At 45.2% G+C, this 18,735-nt stretch overlaps 2 protein-coding genes across 2 annotated transcripts in view; both read left to right on the top strand.

Annotated features, from left to right (window-relative positions):
• Positions 1 to 50: 50 nt before the first annotated feature.
• On the top strand, positions 51 to 14,268 carry tp53inp1 (tumor protein p53 inducible nuclear protein 1). Its single transcript, XM_070836054.1, has 5 exons — positions 51 to 152; positions 4,468 to 4,844; positions 8,665 to 9,223; positions 10,054 to 11,101; positions 11,161 to 14,268. Exons 2-4 carry the CDS (start codon positions 4,721 to 4,723, stop codon positions 10,274 to 10,276), a joined length of 906 nt encoding a protein of 301 aa, XP_070692155.1. The 5' UTR covers positions 51 to 152; positions 4,468 to 4,720; the 3' UTR covers positions 10,277 to 11,101; positions 11,161 to 14,268.
• A 3,091-nt stretch (positions 14,269 to 17,359) lies between these two features.
• ccne2 (cyclin E2) overlaps positions 17,360 to 18,735 on the top strand; it is a 6,411-nt gene continuing 5,035 nt past the window's right edge. The window contains exons 1-3 of the mRNA XM_070835818.1: positions 17,360 to 17,415; positions 17,897 to 17,978; positions 18,082 to 18,135. Of these exons, the coding sequence (XP_070691919.1) occupies positions 17,402 to 17,415; positions 17,897 to 17,978; positions 18,082 to 18,135 (150 nt within the window). The 5' untranslated portion in view covers positions 17,360 to 17,401. The remainder of the gene's footprint in view (positions 17,416 to 17,896; positions 17,979 to 18,081; positions 18,136 to 18,735) is intronic.

The following is an 18,735-nucleotide window of genomic DNA, read 5'->3' as shown; positions in this document are numbered from 1 at the left end:
ATGTACAGTCCTTAAATTAACTTTTCTTTATATCTTATTTCTTCCGCGAAGAAACTCAAGTTTTTCTATTTTTCGAAAAGCAACGAATCTACCTCATTTTCACGGATTTTAACGCCGATCCGGACCGTTTACATCCTCTCTCCGTGCCGCAGGTGAGCTCTTTGTTTTCCTCCCGGTGGTCGTTAGCAGCTCCGGCGCCTCTTTATTCCGACGCTAACGGTGTTTTTTCACGCACATTAACTCTGGAGACACTCTCTGTTTTCCCCAAATGGACATTTTTGTGCGTTTTTGTGCGTTTACGGCGCGTTTTTTTTTTATTCGGCTAACTCCGCAGTGCTAGCTTAAATCGTGCTAGCGCTCCGTGCTAGCTTTAGCTCTGCAAAACTTGGTGTTTCCCCCCTGTGAGGGATGTGGGAGAAGTCTGCTGAACATTGTGGGAAGTGTTTTCTGGATGTATTTCAGGAGATGATAACAGTTTAAGAGGCTCTCGGCCGTCCTGCCCAGCCGGTGTAGAGTTACAGCCTCCTCCCCTTCTCTTTTTCTACCCGTCCAGCACAGGCTGCTGCCCCACATTAGCACTGGACCACTTGGGCTTTTTTTGTCCCACAGACTGGTTGGTTAATCACATTAGCGCTGAAATAGTGAGCCGATTAGTCTATCAGTGAATGGACGTGATAATTAATAGAAAATAATTTTGATAATTTGTCATTTATTGAGTAAAAACGTCAAACATTTCTTGTTTTCAGCTTTTTCATAATGAGGTTTTGCTCAGCTTTAAAACAAGACGCCTGAGGATATTTCTTTTTGCTATTTTCTGATGTTTTATACCCAAACATGCGATTGAGCAACAAAAATAATCTGCAGATTAAGTGATAATGTTAATTATCATCAGTTTCAGGCAGAATGCACAACATCTACTTATTTTAGCTGAAGGATTTATTGTCTAAAACCTGTTTTATTTCATTTTAAGTTGACTAATTTGGGCCTGTTGACATTTTAAGATGTTCCAGTGGGTCGTTAGACAGGGTTTTTCTACACAATTTAGCACCCAAGCTACTTGTGAGGTCATTAAAAAAAAATAATAATAATTTAATGTCGGTATATTGAACATTCCCGTCATATAACGTCTGTTTAAATCGCATGCACACTGTGTTTTCATCAGTTGTTTTACACCATGTTTGTATAAAATATGATGTAACAGATGAATTAATTGCGGTGTCGCTGAGCAGAAAGCCACAGTCGTGACTCACTGAGGCCTTAAACCGCCCGTAAAACAAGTCCAGAGCAGCTCTCCGTTGTGTTGGCTGATTATTATGATGAGAGGAACATGATCGTGGTTAGTATTTATGTGTGAAACGTGCTGATGGAGCGGATGGTGGAGGGGGAACAGGTGCAGCAGATTATCAGCCTGCTGTTGTTGACTGTGTGACGGTCCTTCAGCTAAAACCTCCCTCCGCTTTCTGCTCTCAGTTTACGGAAGCCGAGTTTGGCTTTTGTTCTCCTTTTTACCCGTCTTCTCCGGGTGTAACTAGTGGGACAACGCAGAAATACGAGCTGGCACTGGAGGTTTGAACGCATCACAGCTGACGATAATGGCTTCGCTTTGAACGTAGTGCGCATTCAGGAGCTAGTAGAAAAAATCCGACATTTTGGTTTCAGGAATAAACCCTTTCATGTCAGCTTGCGAGTGGCGATTACAATAATTTTTATTATGTTACTTTTACAACTCATTATTTTTTGATTTACTTTATTAGTGCAACGGGGCTTTAGCTCAAAAAGAGGACAAATTAGACAGACAAACAAAATATAGAAACGTTAACAAAAAAACAGTGAGGAACAGAAATTATGACTCGATATTCATTTGCATGTGTTTCTGTATGAAAGTGCTGTGTAAGGAAATAATGTAATAAAGAGGGGGGGGGGGGGGCTGGATCCACCTTTTTATAAATCTGCTAGTGCTGCCAAACCACTTGACAGGCCTTCTAATACACATTTAATCATAAACTATGAGGTTAAAAATAATTGTTTTATGCTGTCTGATGTTGTTTTTATATGTTTACATCAAAATGACAGTCAGGAGCCTTTTTCAGTCATCATTTCTCAACTTATCATGTTAAAAATGACTGATTATGCTTTAATAATCTAATATTACAGTGCTTACACTTCACACCCCAGGTAGATATAAGTGAGCAAACCTCCTGGTATCGTACTTATGTGTTGTGTAATGATCATTTTCTATTCTTTAAGGCCTATGCTGTTTGATGAAGAGCACATTGTCAGTGTTTTAGGATCATTCTTGGTTAACATTTAATGTAACAGATGAAAAGATGTGTATATAGCAATAACTCTGAGGGGCTTGTTTGGTTTTAGGCTACAATTTCTCCCTTTAACCTTTAAAAAACACTAAAAATTGAATTTAATTGAAATTTTATCCACCTGCATAAACAAAGCTGCATTTGTATACATTTACTTCTGGACATTACGATAACATGTCAAACAAAACACACGTAGAGGTGTTGCAGAAGGTTTTTAGCCCTCACAAGTCTCTGCAGAGTTTCATGTGTAGCTGCAGCACCAATCAGAAGGCTGCATGTGGCCTGAGAGGCAAAACGCAGGGCAAACAAACAAGTCAGCGCTCCTCCAAAAGCTTTGTGCTGTAATGCAGAGTGACTCCTGAACGAGAACAGTCAGAGTCAGCTGCTGCCGTCCAGAGAGGGTTTAGTGAGTAGATCCAGAAGTTGGGTTTGGAGCACGAGGGAGACGCTTCACCCTCGACGGTAACTCCTCTCTGCAGCAGCTGCAGTCAGACGGCGACACTGATCGCTCCTTATTCTCTTTGCTAATACGTTTCCCAGCATGAAAGACTGTACTGAGAGCAGCAGAGCAGCTGCCAGCCAGCTGTGTGTGTGTGTGTGTGTGTGTGCGCTCCAACCACAGCAGATCTCTTTATTTAACGTCAAATAAAACACAGCCAGGACGCCTCCATCAGCTCGATAACCGAGGAGGCTGCAGCTGCTGCTCGCCTCCATCAGGCCGGACAGGAAATTAATCCTGTCATAGTGACGGTCACTCGCTTTACAACCTCATAGGTGTGTGTGTGTGTGTGTGTGTGTGTCATCATTTACTGTTTTCCACCACTGTTTAGTCGAAGATGGTGAAAAACGTCTTCAGGTGAAGATGACAGGCGGTGAGCTGATTTGGGCCTGATTGCTGTATCACAGGGGGAAATGCTGCTGCACGTTAAGGAGCCCTGGGTGTTCACAGTATTTACAGTATCTGTGGGGTTTGCTGGATGAGGTTACTGGTAACTTAATAATTACTTGGCCGGCTGCTGAGATTCTTGGTTTCCAAAATCACTGACTGACCCATAGTCTATTTAGAAACAAAACCTCCTGGTACGCTTTTACAGGAAGAATAGCGCCACCTGGGTGATCCTTAACCGATATAACCCATTTAAATCCTCTATCATTGATAATAACAGTGTGTCTAGTGTTTACTGATCCCTCAGTGGGGAAAGTTTGCTGTTACAGCAGCTCAAGGGGAAACAGACAAAAGCACACGGTTAAAGAAATAGAAGATTAAATATACACAAAGAAACATCATGTACACAGAATACAGTGATTACACATGAATGAAGCTCCCCTCGGCTTTTTAGGGAGGCTTAAAGTGAGTAAAGCATCTGTCGGCCCAACATCCTCACTCCCCCAAAGCCCTGAAAAGCAGCAGAGAACACTTTTATTCGTGCTCTTAAACTTTATTTGTTAGTTTAACAGGGACAGAATGAACTTCTGGAGGAAAATCCCAGATGCAAACATGCTCATTTTTATTTTGTGCAATGGGGCTTTAGCTCAAAAAGACATGGGTGTAACAAGATATAGGAGCGATAACAAAAACAGTGAGGAACAGAAATTATGACTCAAGTTTGGTAGATTTTTAGCTGTGAAAACTGCATAGTGGCTACATACATACATACATTTCATCTGTGCATGTGTTTCTGTGTAATTTCTCCCTTTAACCTTTAAAAAAACACTAAAATATGCACCGTTTACTGAATATAATTTAAATTCCATCCACCTGCATAAACAAAGCTGCATTTATATACACCCGTAGCTGTACAATTAAGAGTGATCGCAGGCCTTTAAAAGCGGTGGAGCCCAAAAACTGAGCCAAAAGAGAGAGAATACTGAACACAAATACGCCTCTAAATGAATGATAGTGTTGCTCTCTGTCGTCTGGGCTTTGAAATAAGGAGCTGGTCGCTAACTTTTTAGCTCTAACCACTAAATAAGGAGATAACGTGGGAGGTTTTGTGTTTCTTTTAGCTTGCTTTGCTGCCCCCAAGTGGTGAAAAGCTTGTCAGACACAGTTTTGTAGCAAAGTCCAGGTAAAATGTTGAAGTGTCATGTTACTGGTCAGCGTTCAGAGACTTTCCTTCATTAATTCTTCCTCTCTGTGCCCCCCCCCCAGGGATTGTTTTGTACTTTTGCACTCGTCGAAGCGACCCTGACGTTGAGCGATGTCCAGCCAGTGTCTGCTGGCCCTCAGATGATCCATGACCACACCTTGTTGATGCACTTTAGCACCTTTCCGGAGCCTTCCCCTCGCCGTGAACCCCGCAGCTGATGACCAAAGTGCGCGCCACGTTTCCCCGCCGTCGCCCCGAGCCACGCGCCTCCCCCAGCCCCTCCCTCAGCCTCGAGCCCCCGCAGGACGCCCAGGGATGTTCCAGAGGTTCGCCAGCGCTCTGTTCGGGGACGACGTGGAGGAGCTGAGCCGACGCAACAGACCCGGAGACGGCAAAGAGGAAGAGGACGACGAAGACTGGATCCTGGTCAACTACCTGGGTGAGTCTCAAGGAGTCAGCTGTTAACAGTTAAAAGCAGCTGCTTTGATTAAACACATATTTCTCTGCAACTTTTCTGCTAGAAACAAATGTCAAACGATTGAAATAGTCCTCACTCCTCTCTCCTAAGAAGAGCAGCCAGAGGAGTAAAACCTGCCTCTTATTTTTAATTTATCTGCGCAGAACACGCTGCAGGCAAAGACCTGAGACCACATCCTCAAGAATCCTCAAGTAATCTCCTCCCAAAGAGCCCAGATGCTCACAGTTAGGGACGTAACGACAGCAAAAAGCACTTTTACAGTTACGATCCAGCTTTGATATGTTGAGTAGTTGACAAAAATAAAGGGGGGAAGTCATTATTACCTTCTGAGCACACTTTATGTAGAGGCTGGGGGGGGGGGTTAAATGTTTCAGGTCATAAATAAGACGTCAAATCTAAAAATGACAGACGAAAAAGAGAAATTCAGCTCAGATTTGTGCGTAAAATCATTTAAATATGTTTGTTTTTTGAAGCTTGAATCAGTTTGAGGATGAGTAGAGCAGAGTCCAGCTGCTGATGAAGACCATGAGATGAGCTGAAAACTCTGGGAAAAGCTTTGAAAAATTGTTGCGTCGAGAAGATTTGGCCAAAGTAAGGAAAAGTGCAGTCGGTGCTCGGAGACCAAAATAAGCAGGTCAGAAACAGAGATGCTGTATAAGTTTAGAGCGTTTTAACGGCTGCTAGAGGGAGAGCCAAGTTTCCAGCAGACTGAGATAAAAAAAACAGACCCCAGTCAAAACAGAGCGGGACACCCGGAGTACACACACACACACACACACACACACACACACACACACACACACACTCTCTCACACACACTGTATACAGAAACATGACACACTGCAGTGACGTCCAGGTGGCTCAGCACAGCTTTAGCTTGGCCCACCGTTCACCCGCCGCCAGTCTTGACTCGACTTGACCCGTCTCCGATTCCACAGCCGTGTGATTATTTAAGGAGGGAGGTGGTGGTGGTGGTGGTGGGGGGGGGGGGTGGACAGAGGCCGGCTGGACGTCTGGGTGATGTGAAGGGGGTGGGGGGGGTGGCATCAGGCAGTTTATGGTCGTCAACCTGTAAACCAGGTCAAACAAAAGCACCGGGGGAGCCAGAGGAGGTAAAAATAGATCCTGGAGTTCCTGATCTGGGCCTGTGGGGGTGGACATGTATGGGCACAGAGTCTGGGCTCTGACATCCCTCCAGCTGAACACACTCCATCTCTCACACACACACACACACACACACACACCTGGAGACGGTGTTGTGTTTCCTGCTGCTGCATCACAGCGTTACTAAGCGGTCACCGAGCGTCTCTGAGCTCTGCACCATGACCGACGAGTTTCTCTTGGCAGTGTGAATGTCTTCTATACAACAATCTAAGTAGTTTAAATGCGACAATTTAGCCCCATTTTCCACAGAGGAGCTCTGAAATCACATTAAACTAGAGATATAGCCGCCTGTTTGTAATCCAAACCACATTAAACAGGAAAAAAGTGATGGTTAAGTGATGAATAATGAATCCAGTAACCAGTATCAAAGTGTTATAGTGTGAAAAAACACACAACACAAGAAGATAATCTAATATTTTATCCTAAAGTCTGTCAGCTAGTGGTTGTTATCGTTCTTGCCTTAATTCACATCTTCTTGCAGTTGTAAACCATCTAACGCTGGAAAAGCTTGTGCATGGATGTAACATTTGGGGTTTAGTAGGTAAATGTGTTTGTATTTCTAGAGCAAGGCAGGGAGGCGTGTTATTGAATTTCCATCTACTCTGTGTGTTATCATATATTCTCATGATCATCAGTTCTTATATGCTTGTTTAGCTCACACGGTCTTAACAGTATCTTCCTGGGAACTCCATTTTGACCTGATGAAAGCTTTTCATCTTTACTCCCTTTGCCTCAGTCTTCTGCTCCTTTTGTTCTAGTGAACTAACCTTGAAGATCAGCTGCAACAAGCTAAACTCCCTTTTTTCTCTAAACTTAAATGATAGGACACCGTTATGGTAAATGAGGGGGAGCACCTGCCCAGGAGACAAACACCAAGGAGCTAAACTTGACGTCCACATGCAGCCTCCAGATTTATGAGCGTGCACAGCAGCTGCACGGGTGCGAACATGCAGACACATGTTGTTTGAACAGAACTGCATTTCTATCGAGGCGCTGAGGCCTGTGAGCCGGGAGGGGGGGGGGGGGGGGTGATTTAGGAGCAAAAACGGATCAGTAATGACTGTCCTACGCTCCTCGTGTTGGAGTGAATTCATCCTGGAAATCTCAGCCTGCGTGTTGAGCATTTGGTGACGCTCTCCTCAGCAGCACATGTGTGACTGTAGGCAGGAGGGAGCTGAAATCCTGCAGCCTGAGAGCCTCCGTGTGTCCCAGAGGAGGTCGGCCGGTTCGTTCGTGATCCACACCGACCTCGTTAACCCAAAACACAGCCTGCCAAACCGGCTAAGACGTGAACGACCTGCTGTCCAGCAGATACCTGAACCTCCTCGGTTTGCAAACACCTGCAGCCTCTGGAGGAGGAGCTCAGGCCGCCGGTGGACTCTGGCAGGGGAAGCTGTGCCGCTGCCCAGAGGAGGGAGCGTGCAGATCAGCTGGAGGCCGCTGAGTCGGCGCTCTGCAGCCTCTCAGGCCCGTTGTGGGTAAACAAGGATTCCTTTGTGAACCCCTGGGAGTCGGGGCCGCGCTCGTGTTCACGTTCACGTGTGGGAATGAGCTGCAAACACTCGCTGACACGCATGGAAACAGGAGCTGACTGCGTGCTGTAAACAGTGAGGTGATCGTTTGATAGTCAGATAGTTGTGGGTGAGTTTGCTCCTGCAGCTTCGTGTTTGGGGAAAAAGATGAAACGCCGCCAGGCTCAGAGCCATAAAACTGACAGGAGTTCATATTTAGAGCCGGAGAGAATAACAGGTCCTTAAGCAGAGCAGAAATCAAACGGAGACGACTGCTTACTCGACACAGAGTTATTTTTAGTTTCCCATCTGCCGGCTGGAGATCGTGTTGCCTTTCAGGACTTCCTGCGTCTCTGTGAATCATTAGACGCTGATGTTGGATCAAAACAAGAGTCTGACTCCCAGATTCCTGCACGCGTCCTGTCTTTGCCAAAAAGCAGGAGGGATCGTGCGTAGCAGTGCAGGATGTTGGCACGTTTACTGTGCATGATACTCTGTGTGGTTTCTTTAAAAAAGAAAAGAAAAGAAAAAGGAGAGCAGTGGTTGTTCCTGCAGCTTCATGTGGAGGAAGAGGAAGGATCAGGTGGTTGTGGGCAGATTCATCGGCTCTGTTGACAGTCGTGCTGCCAATCTCTCAAGAAAATGATTGTTTACGTGTGACGGCTTCGCTGCTGCTGCTGCAGACGGGCCACAGTGCCACCTGCTGGCCGGCTGAACACACTACAGTCTGATTTAAAGTGGTTTTCAACTAAGCATCTTGTTAGAGGACATTTAGGAGGCATGGTTTCTCCATAATGTCCTGACGTGAGCGGGTTAGTTCACCTTAAAACTCTTGGATCAGCTTGAAAATGCATCATCACAATGCTGAGACGTTTTAAGACCTATTAGAGAGAAACAACAGCGACTCACATTGGATTATTTGGTAGATTAAGACACCAGATGTAACAGGAAACACGACGGGGAGCGTTTTACTGCTACATGAGTGCCTTTAATTTGCATTATGCTGATAATATTTCCATCCTTGTTCTTGAAGGGTAAATTGTAAAGAGTAAAAACCAGTTTGTGATCGATCAAACTTTTAATCCCAGCCGTGTGTGTCCCTGCAGCTGAAGCCTGCTCTGGTCAGTGTGATGACAGCCTGTCTGGATCCACTGTTGGTCCTGAGGAAGAGGAGGAGGAGGAGGAGGAGGAGGAGGAAGACCTGGTGATGATCCCCTCCCCCGTGGCCGTCCCCCCAGTCCGCTACGCCTCCTGCACCTCCCTCAACTCCACGGCCGACACCGACCCAGATGGCAGGGCGGAGGAGGATGAGGAGGAGGAGGAGGAGGAGGATGAGGAGGACACTGAGGATGAAGAGGAGAGCGGGTTCCTCCGCCTGGATGCCTGCTCTCTGGAGGAGAGCTGGTTCGTCACCCCCCCTCCCTGCTTCACCGGCCGCGGCAGCAAGCCCATCCTCCTGGAGACCAGCCCCCTGGAGAACCTGCTGATCGAGCACCCCAGCATGTCCGTCTACGCCCACCACAGCCCCCCCAGGCTGACCCTCGACCCTCTGCCGCGCTCCCTCGACCTGGAGCTGGGCCTGTTGCCTGGAAATATGCCCCCCGCCCAGACCGCCTCCGGTGGGAAGGAGAAGGGGAGACGCACTCTGGACGGCCCCCGTCACAGGTAAAGTGAGAGCACTGCAGTTAGCACAATCTAGTTTATAACATAGCAAGCTAACGCTAATCAGTGAGGACCCTGGAGAACTGGGGGCGGGGGGGGGTTACATTTTCTGGCACTAAGAAGTTTGACTTGTAGATATGAAATCACCCAGGTTGTAGTTCTGGTCTGGTTAGCCCTCCGCTAACTCAAGATGTTCAGTTATTAGTCCCACGACGTACAGCGACGTTAGCGGAAGTAGAAAAGCATAGAAACAAACACATTGTGAGGTGGAAAGTAAGATTATTGCACAGCTGGTGTTCGTTACAGAGCCAGGTCAGCATAATTAGGTTCCATGATGCGTCTGCAGAAAAGACCTCCTGCTTTCAGTTAATGTTTAGATTCCTGGTGTCATTAGGGGATCTGTTGATCACGTGATCAAGTGTTAGATCTTGTAAATGTGTGCTAGTAGGGCTTGAGAAAGAACAGAATATGGGACCTTTAAACGGGATATGATACTATGATACTGAACCATCGAACTGAATGCATCATGTATCTGCTGATTTACAGACGGCTCTTTCGTAACGTGAGTGTGTGGACGGCGTCACATTAGCCTCAGAGCCTGGTACACACACCTGTACCTGTAATATCACTCTAATATTTATGGTGACGGACATTTTCTTTGTGAAGTATTGTGAGATTGCAGCTAATTTAGCTAGCTAACGTTAGCGAGCACTGATTCTGAAGTGAACTTTAAACCTCTTTACTTCCTGGTTGATTAATAACCTTGAATACTTAATCGATTGGCATTAAACTGTCTAACACCCCTCTGCTCCTCTCTCTGTCGCCCCCTGCAGGCCGGAGGTGGCCGCCGTCCAGCGTCGCTCGAGCCTCCACACCGCCTGCTACGCCGCGGCGCTCTCCGCCCGCCCCGGCCTCCTGCAGCAGCGGCCCGGCAACGCCGCTCAACGCACCCAGCCGCTGTCCCGCAACGCCCTGCGACGCCTCAACCTGCTGCGCCCCCCGAAGGCCAGCGCCGTGCACCTGCACCAACCCAGCCAGAGGCACCTCAACTTCTGAGGCGTCCCGACATCATCATCATCATCATCATCATCATCATCATCCTCGACCCTCTAAGCAGTTTGGGAAACAAACACTGGCCACACACACCTCTGTTTTTCTCTTCTCTGATCAATCAAGTAATCAACACCAGCAACAAGTCGATCAGTCACACCCCCGATCTGTTCTGAAATCTGATTGGACGGTGAATTAGTTTTATTTCTTATTTCATCAGCTCATGTGGCCAGTGGCTGAAAAGTTCCTCCTCCTCCTCCTCTTTGTCCCCCCCCCCCCCCCCCCCCCCCCCCAACTGGACCAGTTTGCGTCCAATCAGAGGAGAAGAGTTCCATGGTGACGTCCTCTTCCTCTCCTTCTCTTCCCCTTTGTTCGTCTGTGCGGACAACTTAATGTGTAGAATCAATGCTGTAGGTCACTTTACTCAGCGGCAGGTTCGCGGCGAGGGCCGGGACGCCGTGGTGGCGCCGCCGTGATGTCACGGTGATGTCACAGCGTGGTCTCTCCGTTGCCGGCAACTATTTCGGGCAACCTGGCGGGACGTCGGGAGACGTTTCAGATCCCAAATCGCTTGAGCGAGTGCGTCGCCGTTGCCCAAAAAGTTGGCGGTGACGAGTAAAGACGGAATGAGCCGCTGTTGCTAGGAGACGAAACTTTAAAGGAAAAATCCCCTCAAATATTCCGACACTGTTATGATGATTACTTTCTTTGCCTACGTTTTTACTCAGGACAGTGAGTTCCTTCATTTCCCAGAATTCCCGTTGACAAACCATCACAACAGAACAGGTGAATTAAAGGGTCGTTCCACTGAATTAACCTGTCAAAGTCAATGTTCTCATTATGATTAGTCTTTTGTGGATCTGGAGGAGCAGGGAGGCTCTAATGAGAAGACGCTATCCAGTTGCATTGTGGGATATGTAGGATCCAGTGTTTTTGGCGCTGGGATATCCCCTCTGCGTCGATATCGACTGTTCTTTTTTTAATCCTCTCCGTTGTCCGTGTGAAACTAAACCACTGCAGTGCTCCTTTAAACATGAAACACAAACACAACATGTTTTTTAAACGATAACTCCGGAAAACAACTTGCAACAAGACTTTTACTCCACAAATATTTGCATTCAGAGGTTTTTCTGTGAAACTAGCAGCTGTCGCAACCGAAAACAGAAACCTGTGCTGCAGCTGCCTTTTAGTCTTGTGGGGGAAGTCGTCAGACGTTTAGTTTCCTAATTCAAAAGGAGCTCCGACACCATGACCTGGTGTTTTCTGTATTTGGGCGGACGCCTACTGTTCCCCACATATTGATGGGATTGTTCCTTTACTGTCCGGCTCCCCTTCGCTCGTCCTGCCCCTCCGGCTGAACCTGCCTCTGACTTTGTAATTCAGTACTTTTCACAATATTTTTTTTTGAAAATAACTAAAAAAAAAAAAAAAAGAAAAGAAGAAAAAAAGACGGTAAAAATTACTGGGTTAAATATCACTAAACGCCTTGTTTTAACGGTAGCTTTGAGATGACTAGAAATGTAAAAAAAAAAAAAATGTATTTAAAAAAAAAAAAACTTCCAAAATATTTTTTGAAAAGAAAAAAACAAAATTACATATCAGTATGAAGTTGGTATATCTGCGTCTATGGTTACTTGCTTAGGTATGTTTGGTTCTGTTAGTGTGCAATCTGTTGCATGGTTGTAGAGTTGTGCTAGCGTGACGACGGTGGAAAAAAAAAATGAAAACGGAAAAAGATTTTGTTGTTTTTTTTTTGTTTGTTCTTAAATGAAATCTGCAGTCCACTTCTCAGGGTCACAACCAATCACCTTTTACTCTTTAGGAAAATGCAGATTTACTTGACGGCTGACGATTCTTGTGCGCGTGCTCGGACTTTTTCCAGCTCCGCCCCAGCGAGCTTTTCCCCCTCGTGAGAAGCAGCCGACTCTTAGCTTAGCGCGTCTTGGTCCCAGGACTGTGAAAATGAACTCTTGACGCTCTCGGTCGACTGTTTGGAAAAAAAATTTATAAAAACAATCCATCAAGATGGAGAGAAACTGTTTTTTTCAGCGATGTTTATATTGTTTTTCTCGCGTGTACCTAACATGGTTTTAGAAATGTACTTCATGCTTTTTAACTACTCTGTTTTCCATGTTAACTTAGTTACATTTTGCTAAAATATTTAAACCAAAAAGCAGCAACGATCTTTAACCTTTCACTAGTTTATAATCCTCTTTTTTTGTTGTTGTTGTTTAACTACTTAAGCGTTTGTTAAAGCTAACCGCTCCTGTCCTCGGTGCTCGAACATGGCGGACTGTCGCATGTTTAAAGGGTCTGTTGTCGGGAAAGTGGAGCCGAGCCGCCACTCTGTCCACCGCACAGAGTGACCGGAACCTATGGAAGCCCGTTTGTGCCAGGAAAAGAAAAATATAAATATAACAAGTCATAAGTCATTCTTATGATTCACTGAAGTGTCTTATGAGAATTTAAATGTCACGACTCGGAGATAATGATAGGAATGGTAATAATAAGTCATATATTTGACTTATTCTATTGATGAATACGTATTTTACAAGTTCTGCAAGTCAGATTTTTTTAATTACTGCATCACATAGTGGCTTAAGTAAAATGTTGTCCCAAAGTAAAAACTAAAATAAAAGTTTAAAAACCGTGTAAAGTCACAATGTTGACTTACCGCATTTTTCTATCAAGTAATTTCTGGCTTTTCATCATTTATTTTCCTCTTTTCTTGGCAGAAACGGGCTTCCGTACAGGATCTCACATAGAAACTTCTGCACACGTGTGGAAAATCTGCCAGTGTGAATTTACAAATTTCCAATTTTAGTGATGTTTTTTCTGTTTCTTGTTTTTTAATGATGTTCACGTAGGTGAAAAGCTAGAACTTCACAATTTGTTGATTTGTTTTCTCAGCCAAATCACACATGAAACACATCAGCAGTAAACGATAAATGGACACAAAATCTGGACGTCTGTGTAGAAAAACACACACGAGAGATTTAAAGACTCTTTTTTGCAGTTTGTGGTCGCGTCGATGGGACGTTCTTCAGAAAGCTCTAACAATCGTTTGTTAGGCGTCTCTACGGTTTGCTGTAAATAATCGATAGTGGAGTGGTTCTCTGGTGTATTTAAGCTTTTATTTTATTTCTCGAATGTCTCTCGCTCTCTGCAATCGTGGACTTTATTATCTTGTGTTACTACGATGTGTTTTGTTTTGTTTTTTGAGAGAAAAGGCCGACTTAAAGACAGAAGGGATCGGGGGGAGGCGACGCTCCGTCTCCTCCTGCTGTCAGGAGCCTTTTTAAATGATTTATTCTTTTTTTTTTACTTTCTGTTCTCGGTTCATCTCTCCATCATCAAACTAACAGGGATTTGTAATGTTTTTGTTCAATGCCTTGAAATTTGTGGATCACGTGCCTTCCAGGTTGAAATGTTGTAATGACAATGCATCAATGAAGAACTTGAACTCCCTTTTTTTTTCCTTTTCTTTACGATTCGAGTGGACGTGATGAATTAAAACACATAAAACGGACATCAGAAACCAACTATGCACCACTCGGAGGAAGCTCGTCCGCTCTCGCCGCCGCCACCCGGTCCGTGTACGTGCTTTTATAATGACTCAACAAACCAGACAGAATGATGTAGCAAAACCTGTTTTCTCCTTGTTTGTTTTAAAAAGAGTGTGAAGAATTATTTTGTGGCATTTTTATTTTTCACCAAGTGTTAGACGTTTTTTTTTTCTTTTTTTTGTTTTGTGTAGTTTACTGGAATAATACAGCACTTTGCCAAAAAGAAAAAAAAGGTGTAGGAGTTTTAGGGTTAACTTTTTATTTATCGACATAACTGGTCTCCTCCTTTGTGTTTTGGATGTGTGACCGATCAATTCACTCTGTTCTGATGTCAAACAAATGCTAATTAAACAGTGGGGTCATCTGTTTTCAGACTGTAATAGTTCATACATGTGATCTCTTATTAGCCTATAATAAATGTTTTCATACGCAGCCCTCCCGTCTCTGTCTGCTTCTTCAGCCAACTGACTCAAGCTCTCCTTATGAGCTTCTTTTGTGGAGCTTTGAACCACGCCCCATGGTCTTCATCATATCGGCTACAGCGGGTTGTCAGTTTCCGGTTAAATTAGACTCCACGTTTGTGAGAGAGACATTACTCTTTACTCGTGGAACATATTAGCAAGCGAAATCAAATTAATTGAAGGTAAAATCTTTTACAGCAGCTGTTTGTGTTTCTTTTTTTTGGACTGTAAGTGTATTTTATTGTGATTTTACGATATTTGCTGACTTCTACATATCTTAACCACACTGTACATGTTAAGCTCCAGATCAGGAGCAGCTATAAACTCTCATATGCTTCATGCTCTGTATTGGAACTGTGTTTAACCCTTTCATGCACAGAGGTCACTACAGTGTGCAGCTCTTTAAAGGCTGTTTTCTTGTATATGCATGAGTTTTGATGGCGTAGCTGCACATCAGCCGCTACAGTGAAGCTGCTGCATCATCTCATACCACCTTCTGATCAGTAGTAGATAGGATTATTATCACTGATTCATTAAAGGCACCGAGGTGGAGCTAATATGAACTACTTTATATGGTTGTTTTCATCTACAGCAATGTTACAGTCATTTCATAGATAGATGGATAGACACATTAGTCCATATCAGTATATAAACTGCTTGTATGTTAGGAGGCAATATGTTAATCTCAAATAAATATAGCTAATAAAGTTACAGACACAGTGTTTACCCACCTAACTAACTTCAGGGTTGTATTAGAGGAGAAAAACATGGAAAAACTCCATTAAAGTTCTGCTAAAGTTCCACTGGGCTTTTAAAGTATCAGTATATAGTTGTTCTGGCTCATTAAATGCCGTAAATATTGGTTAATAAGATGGTAGCAGTGATCTAAAGCCACATGTGAGCAGCAGCGTTTCCTCTGACAGCAGACCCACGTGATTCTTTGTTTACATTCTGCCGAGGGAGCACGCGGCGGGCGCTGCTCGCCCTCTCATTGGCCTGACGTCACGGAGGCCCCTCCCACAAGCGGAACCCGTACGCGGAAGCAGTTTCGGCGCCGCGAAAAAAAACGGTTAATAACTCGGTGATTTGCGAAGAATCACCGCACGTTTCAAGCGTTGCGTGATTTCTTGGCGTCTGCTGAGCCGTTAAAGTGCAGCCGGAATGCACGGAAAGCGGAGTTTCCTTCAAAAAACCTTCCTACAGTACGGTGTCCGTTAGAAATGAACGCAGGCTCCGGTTAAACACGGTAAATAACCCGTTTAATCGCGCTCTAGCGCTTCTGAAAAACTCTTAAATCCAGGAGAGGAGTAAATAGATCCCTTTTAAACACTTCGGCGTTGCTAGTTTGTAAAAATCCCAGTTCAGATTTGAACATTTAGCGCGTTACTGTTAACCGGGAACGGGCATGCGCAGTGGGCAGCGGCAGCATATGCGGATATAAGGATTGGCGCCGGCGCCACAGCTGATGCATTCATTCATTCATTCATCACCGAGGAGGTAAGACCCCCGAGCCGTACAGAGCGTTTATACTCATATATGTAGATTTATAACCTATAGTTGCTGTCAGTATCTTCCTGATGTTTGCATCCTGCATTTTAATCTTAAAATATCCGTTTTGCGGGCGGAGTTTTGTGATCAGTGAATTTAAATCAGGACAAGCGAGGGACTGCGGGCTTCTCTTGGGTTTAAACTTGTATTTTACCTCATCTGAAGTCGTTTCCACTGCTGGTGTCATCTAATTTTGCCTCGTTTGGATGTTCTATCCAGTCCTGGAGGCGTGTTGAGTGAGTTTTTAGTAGGAGTTTATCTGCACAAACACTGAGGCTGCTCCTCTGAGTTTAAGTGTTTTTATCACTTTGTCTTTGGTTGTGTTGTCCTTTTCTCTGCATCAGGCAACTATTCAACTGTTTGCATGCAATAGTTGTAGGAGATCAGTTAATCTGCATGTCGGGGTTAGCTGGTTGTTAGTTGGTTGACCTAGTTTGCAGTTACCGGGCTAAGTTAGCTAATTACTGTAGCTCCCCTCCAGAAGTTAGCCTGGCGCTGGTCTCGGCTTACCCGACATTAATGGCGCTTAATGGGCTCTGATTAAGTTTGCTTTTACACGTGTGGCTCCCAGGAGGTTTTACCAGCACTGGAGGGAAGTTTTGAGTAAATCTGACCCGCTTTTATTGGTCATTTGTGGCGGTTTCCCCCCGCAGACCCGGAGGAGGCTTGTGGGAGGCAGGGCTCAAATCCTCCCGCTTCTGCGCTGCGGAAATTGGCGCGTCTTTGAGTTTCAATCGTCAGATAAAGTTAATATCTCCGCGTTTTCTTCCGTTTAAACTGCCCCAGTGTGGTCCGGAGATGTGCATTTACTCACCGAGGAGGAGAAACTCTGGTTGAAATGAGGCATTTTGGAGCTTTTTTTGTTTGAAATGGAGGTGGAACAAGCAGCCCCCCTCCCTGCTGGCTGCAGTCGCCTCACTAGCCTGCAGAGCCTGGCTGGCTAGTTTGGCTCTTTATTATCATGTAATTACCACTTTTTTTTACCCATTTCACTGTGAAATCCTCCTCCTCAGGGGCTCATGTGGCTCTGTAGCTTAGTTAGCTGACTCTTCCTGATCTGTGGAGCTGCTCTGGCTCTTTCCAGGCGGCCACAAGCTAACCTGTGCCCCTGTTCCCACAAGCTAACCACAGCTCAGCCCAGGGCCAGTCTGGGACCTTAAAATGTCCTCTGTTGTGTTTTGGGGGCTCTGAGGCTCCCAGGACCTCCTGTGGCTCCTCCAGGACTTTCCAGGAGCCACTTTGGCTCTTCACAGCTCTTGTAGTAGTAGTTTAGCTGGGCTGTGGCCTGTTGCAGGCCCACCAGGGCGGCACACAGCGGCCCCCTGACAGGGGCAGTTCTTGGGATTATTTGGGGCCCGGGGGCTCAAGGACTCCCCAGGATGTCATGAAGTGAAGATTATTTATTTTTATGTGCTGGAGCTCCTTAATTCCTCCATCTTGTCCGTGCTGAGTGTCCGTAAATGTGCACTTATTGTTATTCTGACAGTGAAGTTGCATCCAAATCTCACCTGCTCTTCCTCTTCGTTTGCAGCGGAGCCATACATTTCATCGACACCATGTCCAGACGCAGGTGAGGAGCTCAAACTGCGGCGTGGGGGCCTACGGGGGGCCTCACGGGGGAGAGGGCCGGTCCTCTTTAGTAGAGCAGCTGCAGCCACTACTGTGAAGCATGTAGTGTGATGTTGATGAGATTCACCATCACAGAGTGGATGACTACTTCTTTTGGTAGTTTTTTAATAGATCTTGCATCAGATGATAAAAATCTGTGGAAGAAAAGCACAAAGAAGTCAATCCACCAGCCCTGGTCCAGGATCAGTGTTGTAATATTTACTTTCAGTCATGTAAAGATGTCTGTAACAAGGTTATCTTGCACTGGCAGGATGAAATCCCCCTAAATTGTATGTGACAGGCCTCGTTTCTGCAGTAAATTGTGTCCAGTCTTAAAGAAATGGTGTAAAACAGTCTTCTGGTTTCCAGTCTGAGCCCGAAGACGTGACGACGCTGATGCAGTTCTTTTTTTTTTTTTTTTTTTTTTTTTTTTGTCGTTTCAGTGGTCGCATCACTTTGCAAGCCAGAGATTCAAACACACCTGAGCCGGCCGCCAGAGCCCCGCTGAAGAGGAGGAAGTCCGAGGTTTGTCAGCCTTTCTAACACCTTCCTGTAGAGCCCTCTGGACCGTTTCACCCATAGCTGGTTTATTGTCACCACCTCACCACCTCTCTGTCTTCTCCTCCAGCCTTCTAAGAAGAAACTGCAGCCTGCTGCCAAGAAACACAGCTATGAAATCCAGGTCGGTGTGTCCTCGTGTCAGTAACGCTGCATTGTTGTGTGTTTACAGCTGATAAGATGTTTATTATCTGTGCCCCCTCCCTCCCGGTGCGCCCTGCCCTGTTTTTAAAACCCTGTAGTTCTTTAATAGAGTGTTTTCCTGAGCTTTCAGCATGTAAAGCCTCATTGTCAGTACTGGAGACCAGTGAGAGGAGCGCTGAGAGCGTCCATTTTGTTGCTGTCCGGTTCAGATGTAATATAACTGATGCGATTGCCTTTCTTAATGAGTTTAACTTTTTAAATGTCTGGACACTTTTTTTTTTTCTTTTTCAGAGCATTAAATAAAACGCCAGAAGTTAGAAATTAATTTCTTTGTTTTGTGTGAAGGGAAGTTAGTGGCTCTGCAGTGCCTCCTCTTCACCACTAGGTGCCGCCAGTTAGTTTGAATAGAAAAATGACAGTCAAGCTTTTCAGATTAGAGATGGTTTATTGATCCCTCAGTGGGGAACATTTGCTGTTACAGCAGCTCAAGGGGACAGTTAAAGAAATAGAAACATAATATATACAGAGGAAAAACCTACATACACACACAGAAGCATTATGTACACAATAATTACAAAGA

Source organism: Pempheris klunzingeri, chromosome 8 (assembly GCF_042242105.1).
Source record: "Pempheris klunzingeri isolate RE-2024b chromosome 8, fPemKlu1.hap1, whole genome shotgun sequence".
Lineage (NCBI taxonomy): Eukaryota > Metazoa > Chordata > Actinopteri > Acropomatiformes > Pempheridae > Pempheris > Pempheris klunzingeri.
This window is presented reverse-complemented; position numbering and strand designations above follow the sequence as displayed.

Coding starts and splice junctions, on each gene's coding strand:
- tp53inp1 (XM_070836054.1), top strand. CDS start 4,721: ATGTTCCAGAGGTTCGCCAGCGCTCTGTTCGGGGACGACGTGGAGGAG. Junction 4,845..8,664: donor GATCCTGGTCAACTACCTGG/GTGAGTCTCAAG, acceptor GTGTCCCTGCAG/CTGAAGCCTGCTCTGGTCAG. Junction 9,224..10,053: donor CTGGACGGCCCCCGTCACAG/GTAAAGTGAGAG, acceptor CGCCCCCTGCAG/GCCGGAGGTGGCCGCCGTCC.